The sequence below is a fragment of the Boleophthalmus pectinirostris genome, unplaced genomic scaffold (genome assembly GCF_026225935.1).
Source record: "Boleophthalmus pectinirostris isolate CB_2022bp ecotype Guang Dong unplaced genomic scaffold, ASM2622593v1 HiC_scaffold_22, whole genome shotgun sequence".
Taxonomy (NCBI): Eukaryota; Metazoa; Chordata; class Actinopteri; order Gobiiformes; family Gobiidae; genus Boleophthalmus; species Boleophthalmus pectinirostris.
The window spans coordinates 19,961,462-19,980,168 of NW_026571190.1; the positions used below are offsets into that span (position 1 = coordinate 19,961,462).

The window sequence follows — 18,707 nt, forward strand, 5'->3', positions numbered from 1 at the left end:
ACACAGCAACAAATATATCATTTTGGTAACAAAGAAATTACATTTTGAAGTTTTCCCTATGAAATATTCAAAATGTTAAATCACAAATGGTAAACCTGTTTACCTGTTGATTTAAACGAGTGACTGGAGAGAGATTTTTTTTAAGCATTTTAACCATTTTAGCTACTTGAATTTTGGTGTTTAGAATGGCATCGGAAACCCTGCAATCAATTACAGGAAAACAGTGCCAAACATTAAAGCAGTCCGTTTTATGTTTTGTTTTTTACCAACTGATAACATTTTTATTTCATAGGCCTATGAAATTAAATTTTCTTTCACGTGCCTATGAAATAAAATGATCAGATTTTTATTATTATTATTAGGTCCGGGCACGTTAACGCGTTAACTTTGGGTTAACTAATTAAGTCATTAACGCCGACAATTATTTTAACGCCGTTAACGCAGTTTTTATTATTTATTTTATTGTAAACGTCTGTTTCTCACTGGCTTTATTTTGAAAAAGTCCACCGCGAGCGTTTCTTTAAGTTTGACGTCTTTTCTTTACACTTTTTTCACTTTTTTCTGACCACGTGAGATGCAACGTGCCCGAGCCTCCGCGAGCCGCGAGCCCGGCCGCGGGTTCGGCCGCAGGCTTCGACTCCGGCCGCGGGCTCTGGTCGCGGGCTCCGGCTTCGGCCGCGGACTCAGCCGCGGGTTCAGCCGCGGTCACTGGCTCTGAGCGGAGCTTATTTCTTTAGTTCAGTGCTGGAGTAACTGATTTACCCAGATAAAATTGGAAGAAAAAATGTGATTGGTCCATTTCCGTTCCATTATATTAACCCTTTGTTTTCTAAGAAATATCAGTCCAAGTTTATAACACTGATCTAGAAATTATTACTAGTGTAGTGTTCATTACTCACAGCATAAAAAATATTCAATAAATATATTAGTAGTCCATACGTCCATTCAATATTTTTTCTTGAGCCTTCCCTGAATACCTTGAAGGCTCTGAGGTTCCCCTGTGAAAGAAATTCTGTTTGCACAACAAATCTCTTTCATTTACATTTCCAATAAAAGAGCGCTATTCTCTACTTTTTAATTCATTAATTGGTTTTGCGTATAACATGCGATTAATCGCGATTAATCGCTCGAACTCATGCGATTAATCGCGATTAAATTTTTAAATTTTTGCCCAGCCCTAATTATTATTATTATTATTATTATTATTATTATTATTATTATTATTAATTTGCGCCATACAATTTTTTTTTTTTTTTTTTTTTTTTTCAAAAGTTAGTCTTTTGCTGTGCATTACAACATTTTCAATGCCAGTTCTGTTGAAAACAGGTTGGAAGCTGCTAGAAAGGGTTTAGTTTTACTGTATTCGTGGGGCCCCGCCCACCAAGTCTCGCTGTAGAGGCATAGCAGTGCATAGGGGTGCACCATCAGCCATGGGGACAGTAGAGCAGCCGGTCAAAGAGTACAGAGTACTTTATAATAGACTCTTCGCCATTGCCATGTCCATACTTTGAAGCGATGCACTTCATACGAGATCATTCGCAGCGGTAGGCGTACACGAAAGACTAGGCGACAGTCGCTGCGTATGTTTGTGAGACGTTTCAACGGAGAATACGTTATGATCGAATTGGGCAGGAATAATAGGAGCTAAGTGTGTTGAGAGGTTGTTGTTTTTATTACCGTGGTGTGTAAGATGATGTTTAAGACTATCCGGCGTTTCCCATGGGTCACAAATGTCACCTTGTATGGGTGCCTGTACGCCGGGGGAGACTTCATGCACCAGAGCCTTTCCCGGAGCGACCAGATCAACTGGACCCAAACGCGGAACGTCGCCATAGTAGCCTTCAGTTTCCATGGCAACTTCAACTTCTTCTGGATGCGGTTTTTGGAGCGCACGTTCCCCGGAAACTCCGCCGGGATGGTGCTGCGCAAGCTCGCCCTAGACCAGACCACAGCAGCGCCTCTCGCCACCAGTGTCTTCTACACAGGTCAGTGTGGGACAGGACAGCTGAGCCGTCTGAGTGACCTCAAGTGGTTTGAAATATGTTTTAGAGTAGTTAATAGCGCACTAGTGTACGGGTCAATCTGTAAAGTGAGCATATCCACACAGAGGGCACGTGGAGCCTTTTCACATTGATTATTGCAGGTCAGATGCCACATGAAAGGCATTTAAAGGATAATACTATAACATACTTTGAGACAGTGAAATGCAGTTTCAGGCTATTGAATTTAGTGGTAGTTTAGGCTATATTATTTACACTACTCACAATAAGTTAGGGATATTATTATTTACATGAGTGCTTTTCCTATTTGGTCTGAATTTTAATGAAATAAGTAAAAGTTCCCTTTGATATTACTAAGAATGAATGAGAAGAAACACCATTTTCATTAGTTTAATATTTATTACCCCCAAAATTTAGACAATAACAAGGATAACCCCAAGTAACAAAAATGAACAATGTCAGTAGCGGGTGTTTCCACCTTTTGCCGAAATGTCAGCTTGACAGTGACATCTCATGCTCCTCACTAGCCTCATGATGTTGTTCTGAGGCAATGTGTTCCACTCTTCCACCAGTGCTACATGCAGTTCCACCATGTCATGTGGGGCTGGGCTACGATCATCCAGTCTCTGCTTCAGCTGGTCCCAGATGTGCTCTATGGGGTTCAGGTCAGGGGACATTGCTGACCGTACCATATGAGGCACTCCGACTTCCTGAAGTCGAGCTGTGACAATTCTGGCACGATGTGGTGGAGCATTATTATCCATGAACAGAAAGTTGGGGGGGTGCTGGCGGAATTGGGAATGATGATGGGTTCAATGATGTCTCTGAGGTAAGAACATGCAGTGACTGAGCCATCTACAGTAACCACATCTGTTTTGCGCTGACTGGTGATGCCTGCCCAGACTGTTGCACCTCCTCCACCAAAGCGAACCCATGTTGACCTCGGCGTATCGCTCACCTCCCCTTCTCCAGCAACGCTGACGACCATCATTTCTGTGCTAAGTGACCCAATACTCATAAGTGAACAGGACGGTGGACCACCGCTGCATTGTCCAGGTCACATGGTCTTGTGCCCACTGCAGACATTCACGGCGGTGTCTTGGTGTCAGTGGAGTCACCTGCAACGGTCGTCTGGCATTCAAACCAAAGTCAGTTTCGAGTCAGTTTCGAATGGTTTGTCTGGAAACCCTAGTACCCCTCACATCTCAAAAACGAGCCTGCAGCTGTGTGGCAGTTGCATAACGATGTCTGAGTGCATAGGTCTTTAGTTACTGGTCATCGTTGCGGTCTGTCCCTCATGAGGCTCCACTCCTGGGTCCGTCAGGAACTCTGCCAGTAGTTCTGTGTCTTGATGCAAGTCTGCTGATGACACTTTGAGACACATCAAGTTCACGAGCAACATCTGACTGCCTGCCACCAACCCTGAAGGCGCGGTATGGCTAGGTGGCATTACTCATCTGTTAAGTGACGTCGTGTGTTCATGGCCGTTTGAATTGTGAACTTGGAATGACTTGACAATACCAGCTTTTTATACCCACAGAATGTTGACATTGATGCCACATTAAAAAGGGTTTTGGTTCTAATATGTAAGGCACACAATGTTGGGCAAGTTACTTTGAAACTGTAATGCGTTATTTATTACCTATTACTGTCATTTCAGAGTAATTCGTTACATTACAATATTACTGCATTTAAAATGTAAGGCATTACATTACTATTGCATTACTTTAAGTTACTCTCACCAAAATAACTTTTGCGCTGTATATGGACTGAACCAGGACTAAACCAGGTCTAAACCAGGACTAAACCAGAAGTGAACTAGGACTAAACTAGAACTGAACTAGGACTAAAACAGGACTCACTGTAGGGACGGGCTCGAAGGTGACCGCAGGAGAAAGGAGCGGCTCTGCTCCGCACCTCACGGAGGTAAGAGCTGCTGTCGCCCGATCGCTCTTTATGGACCCTGATGCTCGGGCTCGCGACCCTGATTTCAGCAACTATTTGCAGGTACCCGAGCCGGTGCAAGACTCTGTTACAGCGCGTAACTTCTACCTTCCTTAAGCGTGTCCAGAAGTCCAACTTTTTGTGTGATGGTTTGCATCTTCCTCTGCCTTTTGGGTGCGAGCGCAGGAGACTTTGTCGGTGCAGAACGTTTCGTCGACGTTGTGGGTTTCGTCGGGGAGAAAACTTGCAACCGTACAGCACTTCAGAATCACACTGCTAGAGATTAAACATGTATTTAAATTTGGCAGCTGAACACATTCTGTACTGTACTGTACAGGAGACAGGAGTCCCTTGGCCAGTCAGGACGCAGCGGGAGGAACGCAATACGCATTCATACAATGTAAAAAAAAAACAAAAAACAGGGCATGCAAAATTGCACAAAAAAAAAAAAAAAAAAAAAAAAAAATCTGCGAGACAGCGAAAAGTGAACTGCGATAGAGGGAGGGACGAGTGTAAACCAGGTCTAAACCAGAACTGACCCAAGTCTAAACCAGGTCTAAACCAAAACTGACCCAGGTCTAAACAGCGTGGAGTTCTTTGTCAGTCCTTTCGTCCGCGGTTACCTGAAGGTCTATGAGGGCGCATCTCCGGCGTTTCACCGCTGCTGATATCGAGGTGATTTTAGCGAATTTGTATGAAGAAAAACCCACCACTTCAATCCAGGTTAAAAAAAAAAACACTGTAACGCGCGTTACTCACATTTGTACCGAGTAAAATATTACTATTTTTTTCCCCTGTAATGCCTTACATTACGTTACAGCAAAAAGTAATGCATTACTGTAATTCGTTACTTTTATAACGCGTTACTCCCAACACTGAAGGCACACTGTACACAGTGAGACCATTACATGGAAAACACAAAATGAGGTTTGTCTATCACCCCAATACAATTGCCTCCCTATCCCAAAAGTTTCTCAAGTGAAACAAACACCGTATATATGACATTCACTGGCTCTCTGTCAATATCCCTAGTAGTGAGTAGTGTAAATGACTTTAAGTATCAAAAACATTCAGGAATGTCTCATGCTTTTAACAAATTAGATGGTTGAAACTAATTGAACAATGTAAGCTAGTTCATGTTTAATTGGTTGAATTCCTTATTTCTGATCTCTGAATGTTTCCCATTTATTGCAGGTGTGAGTTTTCTAGAGGGTAAAGAAGACATAACACAGGACTGGAGAGAAAAATTTGTAAATACATACAAGGCAAGTGCATATAATACAGTGTAATAAATTAATAACTTTGTCTGTTTGGGTCAAGTCTAACAGAGTTTATCTTTCAGACAGGACTGATGTTCTGGCCTTTTGTGCAGGTAAGATGCTCTTACAACAGAGCCTACATTATGGGCTTTATGTGGGGTCATAGCATAGTAGTGACCACATCATTATTGCTTAAATCATTGTAATGTTTCACTTGAATGCAAGTTTCATTCTTAAAATATTTTTTCCAGTTCCTGAACTTTGCCTTGGTGCCCCTGTATGTGCGGACTGTGTTTACTGGCTGCTGTGCATTTGTTTGGGCCACTTTCTTGTGTTTCTCGCGGCAAAGTGGAGATGGCACTCTAGCTGCAGCTATTTCACGGATGTTCCCCACCACAGATGAAACGACCCAGAACCGAGATAAATCTACTAACAAGGTCAGTGCTTCTGAAGAGGAAAAATAACCAGCCAAAGCTACTAAAGAATGTTTGTCAGCAACTTGCAAACACATGCTGCATAAGGACTTGGGCTAAATATATGAAGGTGCTTCCAATGTGTCAGTTAAACATATAATGTCCTTGACACCTAAAAGTTGACTGACTTACAAAAAACAACTATTGTAACACTAATTGGAGCTGTACTTTGTGGTTATTCTTGGTGTTTTTTAATTTGTTTTGCTTTTTGCTCTGTGTCAAAGAAAACTTACAACACGTGGGGTATGAGGTCGTAGAATGTTGACCATATCAAACTTGTTGCTGGGTTTAAGACAGCATTACATTCTATAGGCCTGCATTTGCGAAGGGGGCAGTCAGGATATTTACTGCCTTTCTTCAAATTTTGCACTGTGGTTGCATAAATATCATGATGTGCAACGGACCACTTTACTAATATAAATGCTCAGGTTCAACATTTTCATATTTCTCTTAATTTCATTTATTAAAATACCATACAGTTGATGCAGAATTGCTTATATAAAAATCCAGAAAACATGGTCCAGAGTCTCCCAGATCATTCCTGTTTGGCAACGTGACTGCATTTCAAGAGGGCAAAGTGAAAAGTCTATGGAGCCATAAATGGCAGTCAGAACAAAGTGAAAGTTCAAGGATTTGATGTTGTCTAGAAACTGGACAATTATGACTCATATTTTATGTGGTACAAAACTAGTGGTAACAAATGTAGAGGGGCAGCTAATGACTTACTGCTCTAAATGAAAAGGTGCTTTCCTGAAATTGTGCATGAACACTGGTGAAGATGAGTGCATTTGGTTGTTTACAGCATACAAACTCGCACATGGCCAATACATTATAATTTGTATATAAATTAACTTGTGAAAATCATATTTGATATAATATATACGCACATAGGAAAGTGGATTGTGTTTATATAACTGATAATATATGGATACAGTGTGAATATTTGTTTTATCACTCACTACATAAATACTCTTATTTATAAGGTACGATAGATGTAGTAGTAATGCAATGTTATGCTGGTAAATCCTGATGGTGTCCAGTTGAATTAAATTATTTGTGTTCATAAATAAAGCATGCTATAATTGTGTTGATCTGTGAGGTGTCTTTATTTAAGAAATGCTTTACAACTGTTTCACATTTAAAATTTAAAAGGCGGTATTTGGGTAGTATATGTGTTTAGTTTTCATCCCAGGATGTAGGCCGTTAGTCATCTCTGAAAACTGAAGAACAAATTAATTCTGAAATTTTCCTCTAAAGGCTTCTTTTTTGGTTAGAAATGTAATTATGTCTATACAGTCTGGCCTAAGCCAAACTATTTCCTTTGAGATTCAACATGAAGTTAAGGTCCTATATTACACGCTCTTAGCTTTTAGCCATGTTATGATGTTGTTACCTCATCAAAAACAGACCTGGAGTTATGTTTTGCTTCATTCACGCATGTCTTGCATTATTAGTCTGCCTATCTCCAAAGGTGAAAATGCTCTGTTCAACCTTGCGATGTCATAGAGCTGTAGTTTTCAAGTTAACAGTTTATTTTTGTTCAGTAGAGATGGGCAATTCCAGATCTGTAAATCATGCAAATGATAAGGTGTATTGAGTTTAAAAACACAGTGGAGCACTTCCTGTATGACATGAGTGTTTTCTGTTTGAGAGAAGAAATCAGCCTAAATATGCAGCAGGGTTTGAGTGTTAAACGTGAATGAAACAAAACAATCCTGGGCATGTTTGTGATGAGGAAACAACATTATAACAAATCAGAAAATAATATGGACCCTTTATAGTTATTCATATGCTTTATTTTCTGTAGTGTAAACTACTGCTTTGTTGCTGTGGTGTTTTTAGTGTTTTTTCACGTCATGTCCGTGTCAGTGGGTGACTCCCAGTCTCTCACATCTATGTTCTTACTGCGCATGCTCCCTGAATCCTCTTCATCCACACCACGTCCAGAGACTTCAAAGCTCGGATAAAGATGCAGAGCGTCGCGGGTCGCCGCAGCCTCGTCACTGGGTGAAACGGAACTTTTCCTGAAGCACCGCTGGAACAGTAAAACACATCTATCAAGACAGGGAATACATTTAGAGGCACCGGCATGGAGCTGAAGAAATCCATTTCAGACACCGAGCGCGCACTGAGGAGCTACGGAGCCGTGTCTGAAACGGCGTGGACCACCGACAAAGGTGAGCGATATGAAGGAAGCCTGTCCCGTAGCGTCGGCAGGTTTTAGAAAGCGCAAAAACAGCGGTGACTCACGCAGCTCTGGGATCACAAAGCCCTGGAGTGGCGCTGTTCCTTGGAGCTATAGGGCCTATGATCAGTGCACATATATTCAATCTATAGCGTCAGGCGATTTTTCCAATGAATGAGACACAGAATAATGCAGAATGATGATGACACCAATACAAATAGTACAGACAGTTAAATGATAAACACAGATTTAATTCAAACTTGTAACATAGGATTTCAACCTCTGTTGTTAATGTTTTGCCCTTAAATTACATTTATAAACATTTGCATTTGAGTGCAGCTGACATTATAGAGACATTAAAAAGAACAGGGAACTTTTTGTTCACAGTGAAGTGTTCCAGCATAATTGAGAAATATTTAGTTTTTTTTTTTTTTTTTTTTTTTTTCAGACCATTTTTCAGCTCCAAAAATAGCTCACCAATGAAACTAAAGTGTAATAGGCTGTCATTATTATTAATTATTTTAATTCTATAACTTCTTTTCAGGTGGTTTGTAAATGCCTGTGCAGAAGTCAAAACAACTGCACCCTTTGAAAACATGTCAAAGTGAAAGGGAGGTGTGAAGAAATTTCATAAAAGCACTGGATTTTTATAGAAACACCTGTCTCTTTGTGAGCACCCAAAACACAAGCCTACATAAAAGAACAATAGAAGCAATACCGTTTCCCCCACATAGTATTGCTTTTATTGCTTGGAGGTGCGTGGAGCAGGGCTTTTCCATGTTTACTGAGTGTAACTGCAGCATGTCACTCCATCTGCATTGGTTGTCATACAGATGCTGACGTCTCCAGTTGTCAAGCCCTATCGCGGCACCACGGCAATGTTCTTGGACATTTAATTATAATGAAATCTATTAGGAATGACAACGAGAAGACTGGTTTACAATCATGGATGATTTAAGGAGCAGTGTGTCGGCTCCCAGGTGGATGCTGTGCTTTTAATTAGGAAAGTGTTTAAGCGATTTGCACTTGTAATAATTTAGACACACAAGGATAACAGAGTGAGCTGTCCAGACATCACTAAGCTGGCTCTTTGCCACTATTACTGCCCCATTGAGATTTAATGTTGCTTTCCCTGATTGATGGGGGGAAGGGGGAAAAAAAAATTTACTGCTTGGAAAAATTACAACTCTTGTTTTGTCACTGTTTACTTAGCTCTACCTCTTTGGGCGATGATTCAATATGAGATGGTTATAAACAAATGGGCCCCCTGTGCAGCTCCAGTCTGCTGTGGTGAGTCAGCTATCCTCATATGTAAAGGTCTACTGCAGCTGAAGTTACTGCAAATCCACCAATACTCCTCTAATATTACCAGACACTGCAGAAAGGCTGTGCTCAAAATGACAGCAAGGGACTGTTTATTGTTGTCAGGTGCTCCAGTCTGTGTAGGTATTTATGTGCCTTGAACAAAGGCAATATTCTCAATCAGCTATACAAGATCACCCTTTTGTCTAGATGGTGCATTTCTGTACATTGTAAATAATTAATGTAGTAAAGAGTATGAAGTCTGTGATTTGGATGAAACCAGTGACATTTGACACCTAAAAGACACAAATTCCATATGTTGCTAATTCTATCTAGGCTATATGGTTCCCAACTGTTGTTTTTTACAGATGTACAGATATTTTTGACTAGGACAACATTTGTGAAAATCTGCCAGCTGTAAGAGATTGATCTCCGGTGCTTTCCTGTTTAACAATGTTTTGCCATAAACCGCTTCCCTAATATCTCTTTATCTGCTCACAAAAATTCCCATCAGTGGCAGATAAAGTACATTTTCGTGTTATGGTCTTGTTGTTATGGTCTTGTTTTTCCTATTTACACTGTACATGCAGTTTTTTTTTTACTTTTTGCTCTTTCCTCAGCAGCATGAATCTGATGAATGTTTTTGGCCCTTGCAAGATTTGCGGAGGTTGTGCCCACAGCAATTAGCGCTTCCCTCTGTTCTCTGCAGTGGCTGTGGTTTTTACTTTTGAGAGCAGATGCAGTCAGTCTGTGTCTGTTTAATCATTTACTCATTCTGTAGGATCAGTGATGAGTTGAATTTGTGTTAAGTGTTCATGTTGCTTTAATTGGGCTAAAATGAGCACCTCCTCTGCCATCAGAGTCTGTGATAGTGATAGAAAACTCACATGGCCACACATGTGGCTGAACAGCTGCAGTGCCTTCAAACTTCAAATCATCGCACAGTTATACCAGCCGTTATAAAATATGTGCCTTTTTATTGTAAAAAATGTTTGATTATCAGTGCAGACAGTAGCCAGTGCAATTTTTGTTTTTAATTCTGGTGGAGAATAGTGTTGTCACAATACAGTTTGAAAACTAGTTGTTCTAATATAAGTCAAAACTATGCTAAAACTATTCAGTAAAGGATGCTGCCATGTGTCTATTTCTCTCAGTATTTATACTTCAAAATAGTGTCTAATATTGATACTAGTTTTAGTACTGATTAGGATCTGAGTATTGTTTTTTTTTTTTAAAAAATCTTACTGGAGAGCAGGCAAACTATACAAAAAAGAACAGTTATCGTCTTTTATGTTTTGCACTGTTGCTAAAATACATTCATAGCTGCACTTATGGTGAGGCTCTGTACCAATAGACATATCACTCAAATTCTTTCTCAAATTTCAATCTTCTGAAACACCAGCTTCAAAAATCTTATCATGCCTTATATATCACAAGAAATATACTATCAGCAAGTGCAATGATGGTAATTAAAGTATAAAATTTTCTTACTTTCTTATTTTTGTCCATCATCTGATGAAATGAAACTGTGAACCTCCTGGGGAAAGTTGTAACTCCTTATTTTCCATCAAATCAACAATCAAAAAAAAAAAAAAAAACAACAACAACAAAAAACAGAACTTTAATAGGAATTCTGCCTAGACTTTTTTTTTTTTTTTTTTTTTTTTTTTTTTTACAAGCTCCTAAATTTCATGTTTAATGATATGTGCTTCAGCTTTGACATGGGAATTGTCAAAACCCAAGAAATGTTCTCTCTAGTGTCATCCCTCAGGCACCAATAATATAGGTGGCATTTAAAATCTGATTTTCCTCTGTGCATAACTCACTTATGAGAGTAGATCATACAGCAGAGATAAACATTACAGAGTCTCGATTTTACAAAGAGCCCAGCCATTTGGCCAGATTAGTCATTACATGCTTTGCCTGTCAGTGGTCATCATATTCTGCATGGTCTATGTCTTCTCTGCACAGGCCACTCGGATGTGTCCATGGCCGAGAGCACAATGTCTCCAGAGGAAATCGAAGTGGAGATGGCTCGTATCCAGCGCCTGAGGGAGGTCTTGGTGCGCAGGGAGTCTGAACTGCGCTTCATGTAAGTCCACTCCATATCGCTCTAATCAGGGTAATCAGATCTAATTATTGGTGTGGTCTAAAGGCGGAGATCACTGTCAGAGTTTTCTGCTATGACGCATTTGGTGATAAGCACTGGCAACTTTCCACGAAATGTCACTATTTACAGATTATTCAAAAGTTATAAATAGAAACAGAGTGAGTCACCGCTCAGTTGAACTTGTTTACACCCTGGTGCAGCAATGATGGTGAAATGTCCCTGTCCGATATTGACAGTTAGACTTTAGAAACAAAAAATTAAGTTACTTACTGCATGTTTTACATCAGTGATTCTCAAACTGTGGTAAAGGCCACAAGCATTCAATAGAATATTATTCAGAAGTTGTACATTTGTGTTTAAGTATTTAATCTTGTGGGACATACAGTACATGTGTTATATTGGCCACTGTGAAATTCAGGTTTAGACAAATGTAGATTGAATATAAAAAGAGAACTTGCCACATTTATATGACCTGGTTCCTTCCAAAGTCTCCCTCAGGACCGCAGGCACTGAATGTCTCGCAATTTTATCCTGTAAAGCAAATGATTAGAGGTCTTGGGGGACCTACTGTCAAACTTTAAACAGCTAACATACATGAACATTCACAGACAGTGACCATCTTTTTTTCATCACTTTCATCACTTGAGGAAAAACTAAAACACAACTCTGCCCACACCAGTCTATCTTTTACACAATCACCGACTAGTTGGCCAAGGTTGGTCCTGGTATTGAGAACAACACAGATCAACTGAATCTTTTAGTTTTGTGTAGCACAGGTGGAGATGTCTGAGATGCTGTGAAAAATTTGGGCAGCACTGTATTAACGGCAGAAATATACTTGCTGGAAATGTCTGTGATGGCAGAGAGTTGATAATGTTAGTTCATGGACTCACATCAGGAGCATTGTTATATGTCGCTGCCCCAATGTCACACATTGGGAGTGTGAAGTGGTGAGGAGAGGTCACAGAGGGAGGACGGGTCACAGAGGGAGGAGGCTGTGCATGAGTCATCAGGCCTGATCCATCACAGGCTGAATTAAATCTGTGCTCACTGTCACTTCTCTGCAGAGGAACAGGAAAGAGGGGAGAGAGAGGAGGATGGAGGTAGAGGAGAGTAGGGGAGAATGGGGAGAGAAAGAGGAGGACAGAAGAGAAATGAGAGAAGGAAGAGATGGTGAAAGGATGAGAATGAAAGAGAAAGAGGAGGAGAAAGAGATGGGCGTTGGAAGAGGAAAGGAGGGGAGAAGAGGGAGAGGGAGGAGAGAAGAGGGGAGACAGGGAGGAAAGTGTAGGGAAAGAGGGGAGAAGAAGGAAAACAACAAAATAGATAAAGAGAGGAGTGGAGGGTGAGGAGACAGAAGAGAGGAGAGATGAGGGAGATGGAGAAAGGATAAGAGTGAAAGAGGGGAGAAAAGAGGTGAAAGATGAGAGGGGATAGGAGGGAGGAATAAGAAAGGATGGGGTAGAGGAGAGGGGGGCAAGAAGGGAGAGAGAAAGACAGGAGAAAGAATGAAGGAGGAGAAAGAAGAGGGAGTGAGAGGGAGTAAGGGGGAGAAGAGAGGAGGGGGGTAAGAAAGAGGAAAAGGGGGTAGAATAGCGTGATGTAGGAAAGAAACAAGAGGGGGCAAGAAAGGACAGAGGGAGGAAGGACAGAGAGAGAAAGAGGTGTACAGTAGGAAGAGATGGGGGAGAGGAAGGAGAGAAGAGAGGAGAAAAGGGGAAGAGGAGATGAACAGTAACAGAGTAATGGAGCAGGAGGTCACATGTCAGGGCTGTGGGAGATTGGCGCGAGTACAACAGATTGATTTACAGTGTGTATTTTTTATTTTATTTTATTTTTTTCCTGCTCTCGAGGCAAAGAGAGGCTCATGGTCAGGGCACAGCGTTACCTCTGCACTTTCAGATATTACCAAAACAGATTAAATGAAGTATTGATTAATCTCTTAAAAATAATCTCATATGCATTGATTGTTAGGTCTGCCTGATAGGGTTATTTTGGCCTCAATACATTTGTCATTTAGTTCCATTGCAAGCGAATGTGATGGTTGTGATAAGATTTGATCAAAATGTCAGTTGGTATGAGATGTTTTGCAAGTATAGAATTAATATTGACAGGACGAAAACAATCTTATGAGTGTATATAAAAAGAAATGACCAGGAAATGTTGATTTAAAATGTGCATGTCTTTGTTCTCTATCCAAATTATTTATGCTATATATATATATATGTATGTATGTATGTATGTACTTATTAATAATCTTTCTTTAGTGTACTTGCTGTATATGCTTTTAAAGGAAGACTTAATTTCCATTCACAGACTTATTCTTATACTTTTAAAAACTTTTGTGCTTATAGCACTTTCTGTTCTGGGCCCGGTCAAGCAGTAGTATACAGCAAGGCCAAAAATTCAAGTTAATGCATCTGATATAAAAATGTATTCAACAGATCACATATGTACTCTAGTTTATGAAACTATTTACCTTTTTTCTGTACCATTTTTTGTTCTAAAGTTGCACACGTTTTATGTATGCAACATGGAACAAAAAATTATTTCCCAAATTTCAAAGACCTGCAAATCATGTAAATAAATTGATGTATTTCATCATATCTTGTGTTATTCCATCTTTGAACTGTTGATGAAGGTACATGATTTAAAAAAAAAATAAAAAATTTAAAATGATAAAAATTTGCTTGGAAGGATTGACATATTTTATAGAAAATTGTGACCTTTCATTTTGAAGTAATATTAAAGTATTCGGAAGAAAAAGCTGACAAATTATGCAAAACCATGCACCTTCTACTTGCTTGCACAATTTTTCCTCCATTACTTTTCCCTCCGTTACCATGACTTTTTCTTAATAAAAAAATCTCCTTACTCAAAAAGTAAGAGGTTTTTCAACCTAATCTTGTACCATATGGTAGAAAACTATATTAAGCAAATATTCAAACCAGTTTGTTAAGGATATGTAAGTGAGAACCGGTAGTTATTGCTGTTCGTATTTATTGCCCAAAATGTGCTGCATATTTCATTCCCTCAGTTACCGACATGAGTTTTAAAATGTTTTGTCAACAACTTGAAAGAATATCGCAGGGTTAACTTTACCCTGTTGGAGTGTTAACTCTTTCTTACATTCTAATACCTTACTTATTTCAATAGTCCCTCTAGTTTCTGAGTAAGAGCTATTTTAATGTAAAAAATCTGCCCGTTTCCCTCCGTTACCGCTTGACCGGACCCTTCTGTAATGCAACCTAGTTGATTCTTTTGTTTATGTTTCCAGGATGGACGACATTCAGCTTTGCAAAGACATCATGAGTTTGAAGCAGGAGCTGAGGCAGATAGTGGCAGTACCAGGTAAGCACTACAAGTACATACATGTGAACAGGCACACACTTTTAGGAAATAATAAGTAAAGAGAAAGAGAGATGTCCTTCACAACTGGCCCAGGACTAAAAATAGATATTTGGCTTCAGTCTGCGTCATTCTCACTGGATCCTATAAAATGCTGCTTTAATACAGATTCATACAGGCTGTTGCTCTAAACCACACGCACCATTGATCCAAAGTCTTGGTTATGTCTTGATTTATGTGTGCAATAGTTTTTACTGGCTTGAAGTTGTAGATGGCTGTGAAAAATGCTGTTAGCTAATTGAGGGCTTTAAATACTGAATGGATCCAGAACAATGATTAGCTTTAGAAATGTATTCTTGGTTCCTTTTTAACATCCAAGAAAATGTTCATTTTGCTTTTAATAAGAACATAGTATTTTTTACAGAGTGCTGTATGCTCATGTGGCCGTTGTAATTTTGTCATACAAATTATATTGTTCACATAGTAACACACAGTCATCCGGCCCCTGTCACTGTACATACCTGTTTGTACTGTACAGGGACGGGTGGCAGTCGTGGGCAAGGACATGTCAGCTGTTTCTGGATATGAACTCTGAACTTCGAACAGAAACATTTCATTGTAATACATAACTCATTTTAGCATCAACACAACAATAATCAGGAATTTTTAGTGGCACAAAATGGAGACATGACCTACATAAATTATAGGCTATACATCACGAGATTACTCAAATTGAATGACTAAAATATATAATGGAAAAACACACACTAGTTAAAGACAATTGTTTTTTTGTTTTGTTTTTTTACAAAAGATCATGACTTTTTGTTTTGTTTTGTTAATTATAAACCATCTAAAATGGAAACAGAAATGCACTGCACATAATACTTTTATCAGAGACTACAACAACACTCTTCTATAACTAACTGCCACAGGAAGAGTAATTATGATTAGGAGTAATGAGCATCTATTTCAGTTACATTTTATATTAACTGCCAAGTAGTGTGCAGTCTACCCTTCAGGTGTTATTTTAAAGGTGTTATTAAATACATATAATAAAAATTATAGGATTTTGCATATTGGTACAAATAATCAAATCTTGTAGTTCTATATTTACATTCATTCTTTTGGATCTGCAAGAGTTCATATTAAAATGCACACAACCTTACAACAGGACCTTCCCAGATCCTCTGACATTAAGATTTACGTGGGACACCCTTCTGGTTAGATTGCCCTGGGCCCCTGGGGGTAGAACTGCACTGCTCCACTTATTTCTGTAGGAGGAAAAAAGCTGACTTAGCAGAAATACTTGTATAAACGCCCTGAATACAGACTCACATGAAAGTCCAAAGTTTGCATTTCATTTATTTATTTAATTTTTTGATGACCAAGGTTAAAAAGACAGAAGTGGACTACATTATGCTGATAGTAAGATCTTTGTGCAATGAAATGAATAGAGCTTTAAAGTATAAACATAATGAAGTCAGTGGATTAGATGCCATGAATTATACATGAGGCAGGATTTAAAGAAGAGTTCAAGATGAAGAATTACTGAAATAAAAATATCTGTCATATTAGCCAAAGCCTGCAGCAAAAACACTTTCCACTCATGGAAATGTCCCTTGCTGAACACTAATACTGTGCTATGATACACCTGCAGCTTTTTAGTTAATTATCAAAACTGCACTTAAAAACTGAAAAATTGACCTGTTAACTTATTCAAATTGTTCACACCTTTATTGATTAGGATATTTTACTTGATGCATGTACAGTTCGTAGTGTCCACATTTTGTAAACCAATAATAATAGCTATTGTTGTTCACAAATGTCAAAGTGTGTACACACAAGCATCACATCAAAACCAGAACTAAACCAGGACTAGAAAATCAGCCTATGTCTACATCAGCACTAAAGACGGGCTAAACCAGGACTGAATCAAGACAAGTGTTTAGAGGCTTCAGATTTTTAATCATTATTTTTATTTAGACTGAGACAAATTTTATTGCTCCACAAGGCAACTTACACAGTAGCTCACACATCATATTATAATAACAAAGAGGAAAAATATATATAAATGGTAATGATTCTAAATAATTAGCAAAAACAGTAAAGAGATCATTGTCAAATAAGAAATAATTACATAAATGTATATATGTACATGTAAAAATAAAAATAAAGAAATTAAGTAATACATATCAGCTATAAACAAGATAGAGAAGAAGTTATTATGATAAATTCTTTATTTGATCGTTTAATCTTTCATCTGTACACATTTCTTCTTTACCTCATTTCCTGCAGAGAAAGAAAAGACCAAGAAGCATCGGCAGCGGGAAGAAGAGCTGATCCTGAAGATCCATAAACTGGTTCAGAAGAGGGACTTCCTGGTGGATGATGCGGAGGTGGAGAGACTAAGGTACAAATAAAAACAACACATAGATATCAGATATGCGGGTAAAAAAAAAAAAAACTGCAGAAGGAACCCTCATTAGAGTATTAGAGTACAAAGTGGGTTTGCATTTGTGATGGAGGCAGGGGACGAGGGTGTGGGACAGACAAAACCTGCTTTGTACCCCTCCGCTCCTGATAAACTAACATACAGTGTGACTCACAGATAAATCACATGATAGAGGTGAAAAAATGAAAAAGATGCAGGCTAAAGAGAAGTCTTTGTTTCTAAGCAACAGGATCCACTGCCTCCAATAGTTGTCATGGTTAATTTACACTATAGGTTCGTATGTCAAATGTGTAAAGTCTTGTCTAAACCTTACAGAGAGTATACGAATACTTGTTGGGTCCTAGTCCTGGTTTAGTTGTGGGTGTATTTAGTTAGTATTCCACTCATATTTGATGGCAAGGGCTTGTTTGGTAGCCAGTTTCTCCAGAGGGTGTAGCAACTTTTTTGCATCTTTGTAAGTGTCTTGCCAAAAAACACAATGACAGTATGAATTCAGGGCCATCCTTTCAGTTATAGGACAAATTCCAGTATTCACACTTCAAAATCTAAACATGCTATACATATTTTGTCACACCGTCTTATACATTTTACTAAAAGTGCAAATACTCACAGTTGAACTTGGATCTCGTCTCTTCAGGGAGCGAGAAGAAGACAAAGAAATGGCTGACTTTCTCAGACTGAAGCTGATGCCGTTGGAGAACAAACTCAAAGCAGCACAGGGTATGTGCTAACAAAAACATATTACACTTATATTAGCTTGTATATGCTCACCTTTTTGCTCTTCTTTACCAGAGGATCCCCCAAAGTCCAAGAGATTAATCCCAGAACCTCCTCCCAATAAACCGTCCATCACAAAATCCGGAGTGGCCATTATCAAGGATTGCTGCGGAGCGACCCAGTGTGCCATCATGTAACAGGACACAAGGCAACTGCAGCACTCTATACTACCAGAGACCTCCAGTATCTATGCTCAATTCAACCACACAGAGTTCTGATAATACTGCATGTGTGGTACAAAACGTTCTTAGTTTGTGAAACCATATAAATGTATAGATGCCCATTAAGTAATACAAGCACAAACTTAATTTGACTAATTTCCTTAAATTAACCTTAAACATTTGTTAAAATTTTGTCTTTGAGGCATATCTACTATTCAATTTCTATGAGATTAAAACGTTTAATTAAAAAGTGCTCAACTCCACCATATCCAAGAGAAGTCATGGACTGAGATTTTGATGTCACATTTCTTAAGTGTTACTATTTGGCCTATCATTTGTTTCTCGCTCGACACCAGAATATAATGCAACAGTTATGTGCGATGTAAAAATGTATATCGCCATGCCTTCAGTATTTGCATAGAGGTTGATGTATACAATGAGTAATCCACAATGCATTACATTTGTTCTGCATTTTTAATGATTAACTATTGGGAAACGAATGCACCTCTTGTAAATGCCGTCAGTGTACGTACATGTTTGAGTGTATCAAGGACCAGTAGTTCATGTGGAGGCAGGTGTTGCTGTCACTTTCAGTAGCTTTCTGTAATGGTAGTGACATTGAGTGTGATTGTTTAACTATACGCAGAGAATAAGCTGAAATACTTGTACATATATGTTTAAATAAAGAGCATCTTT

At 38.9% G+C, this 18,707-nt stretch overlaps 1 protein-coding gene and 1 long non-coding RNA gene across 3 annotated transcripts; both read left to right on the forward strand.

The window, feature by feature from the left end:
• The first annotated feature begins 1,277 nt into the window (after positions 1 to 1,277).
• bmerb1 (bMERB domain containing 1) lies at positions 1,278 to 18,578 on the forward strand. 2 transcript variants are annotated; one of them, XM_055157896.1, is made up of 6 exons: positions 1,278 to 1,985; positions 11,135 to 11,255; positions 14,551 to 14,624; positions 16,917 to 17,031; positions 17,711 to 17,783; positions 17,868 to 18,578. In XM_055157896.1, the coding sequence occupies exons 1-6, from the start codon at positions 1,691 to 1,693 to the stop codon at positions 17,985 to 17,987; spliced, it is 798 nt and encodes a 265-aa protein (XP_055013871.1). In that variant the 5' UTR covers positions 1,278 to 1,690; the 3' UTR covers positions 17,988 to 18,578. The 2 variants fall into 2 exon arrangements, with proteins under 2 accessions (XP_055013871.1, XP_055013872.1); XM_055157897.1 differs by lacking the exon at positions 1,278 to 1,985 and adding an exon at positions 7,766 to 7,853.
• Positions 4,494 to 5,502, forward strand: LOC129410272 (uncharacterized). Its single transcript, XR_008632809.1, has 3 exons — positions 4,494 to 5,213; positions 5,291 to 5,316; positions 5,455 to 5,502. It is a non-coding gene; the product is annotated as an uncharacterized LOC129410272 (long non-coding RNA).
• Positions 18,579 to 18,707: the final 129 nt, after the last annotated feature.

Coding starts and splice junctions, on each gene's coding strand:
- bmerb1 (XM_055157896.1), top strand. CDS start 1,691: ATGATGTTTAAGACTATCCGGCGTTTCCCATGGGTCACAAATGTCACC. Junction 14,625..16,916: donor GCAGATAGTGGCAGTACCAG/GTAAGCACTACA, acceptor CATTTCCTGCAG/AGAAAGAAAAGACCAAGAAG. Junction 17,032..17,710: donor GCGGAGGTGGAGAGACTAAG/GTACAAATAAAA, acceptor TCGTCTCTTCAG/GGAGCGAGAAGAAGACAAAG.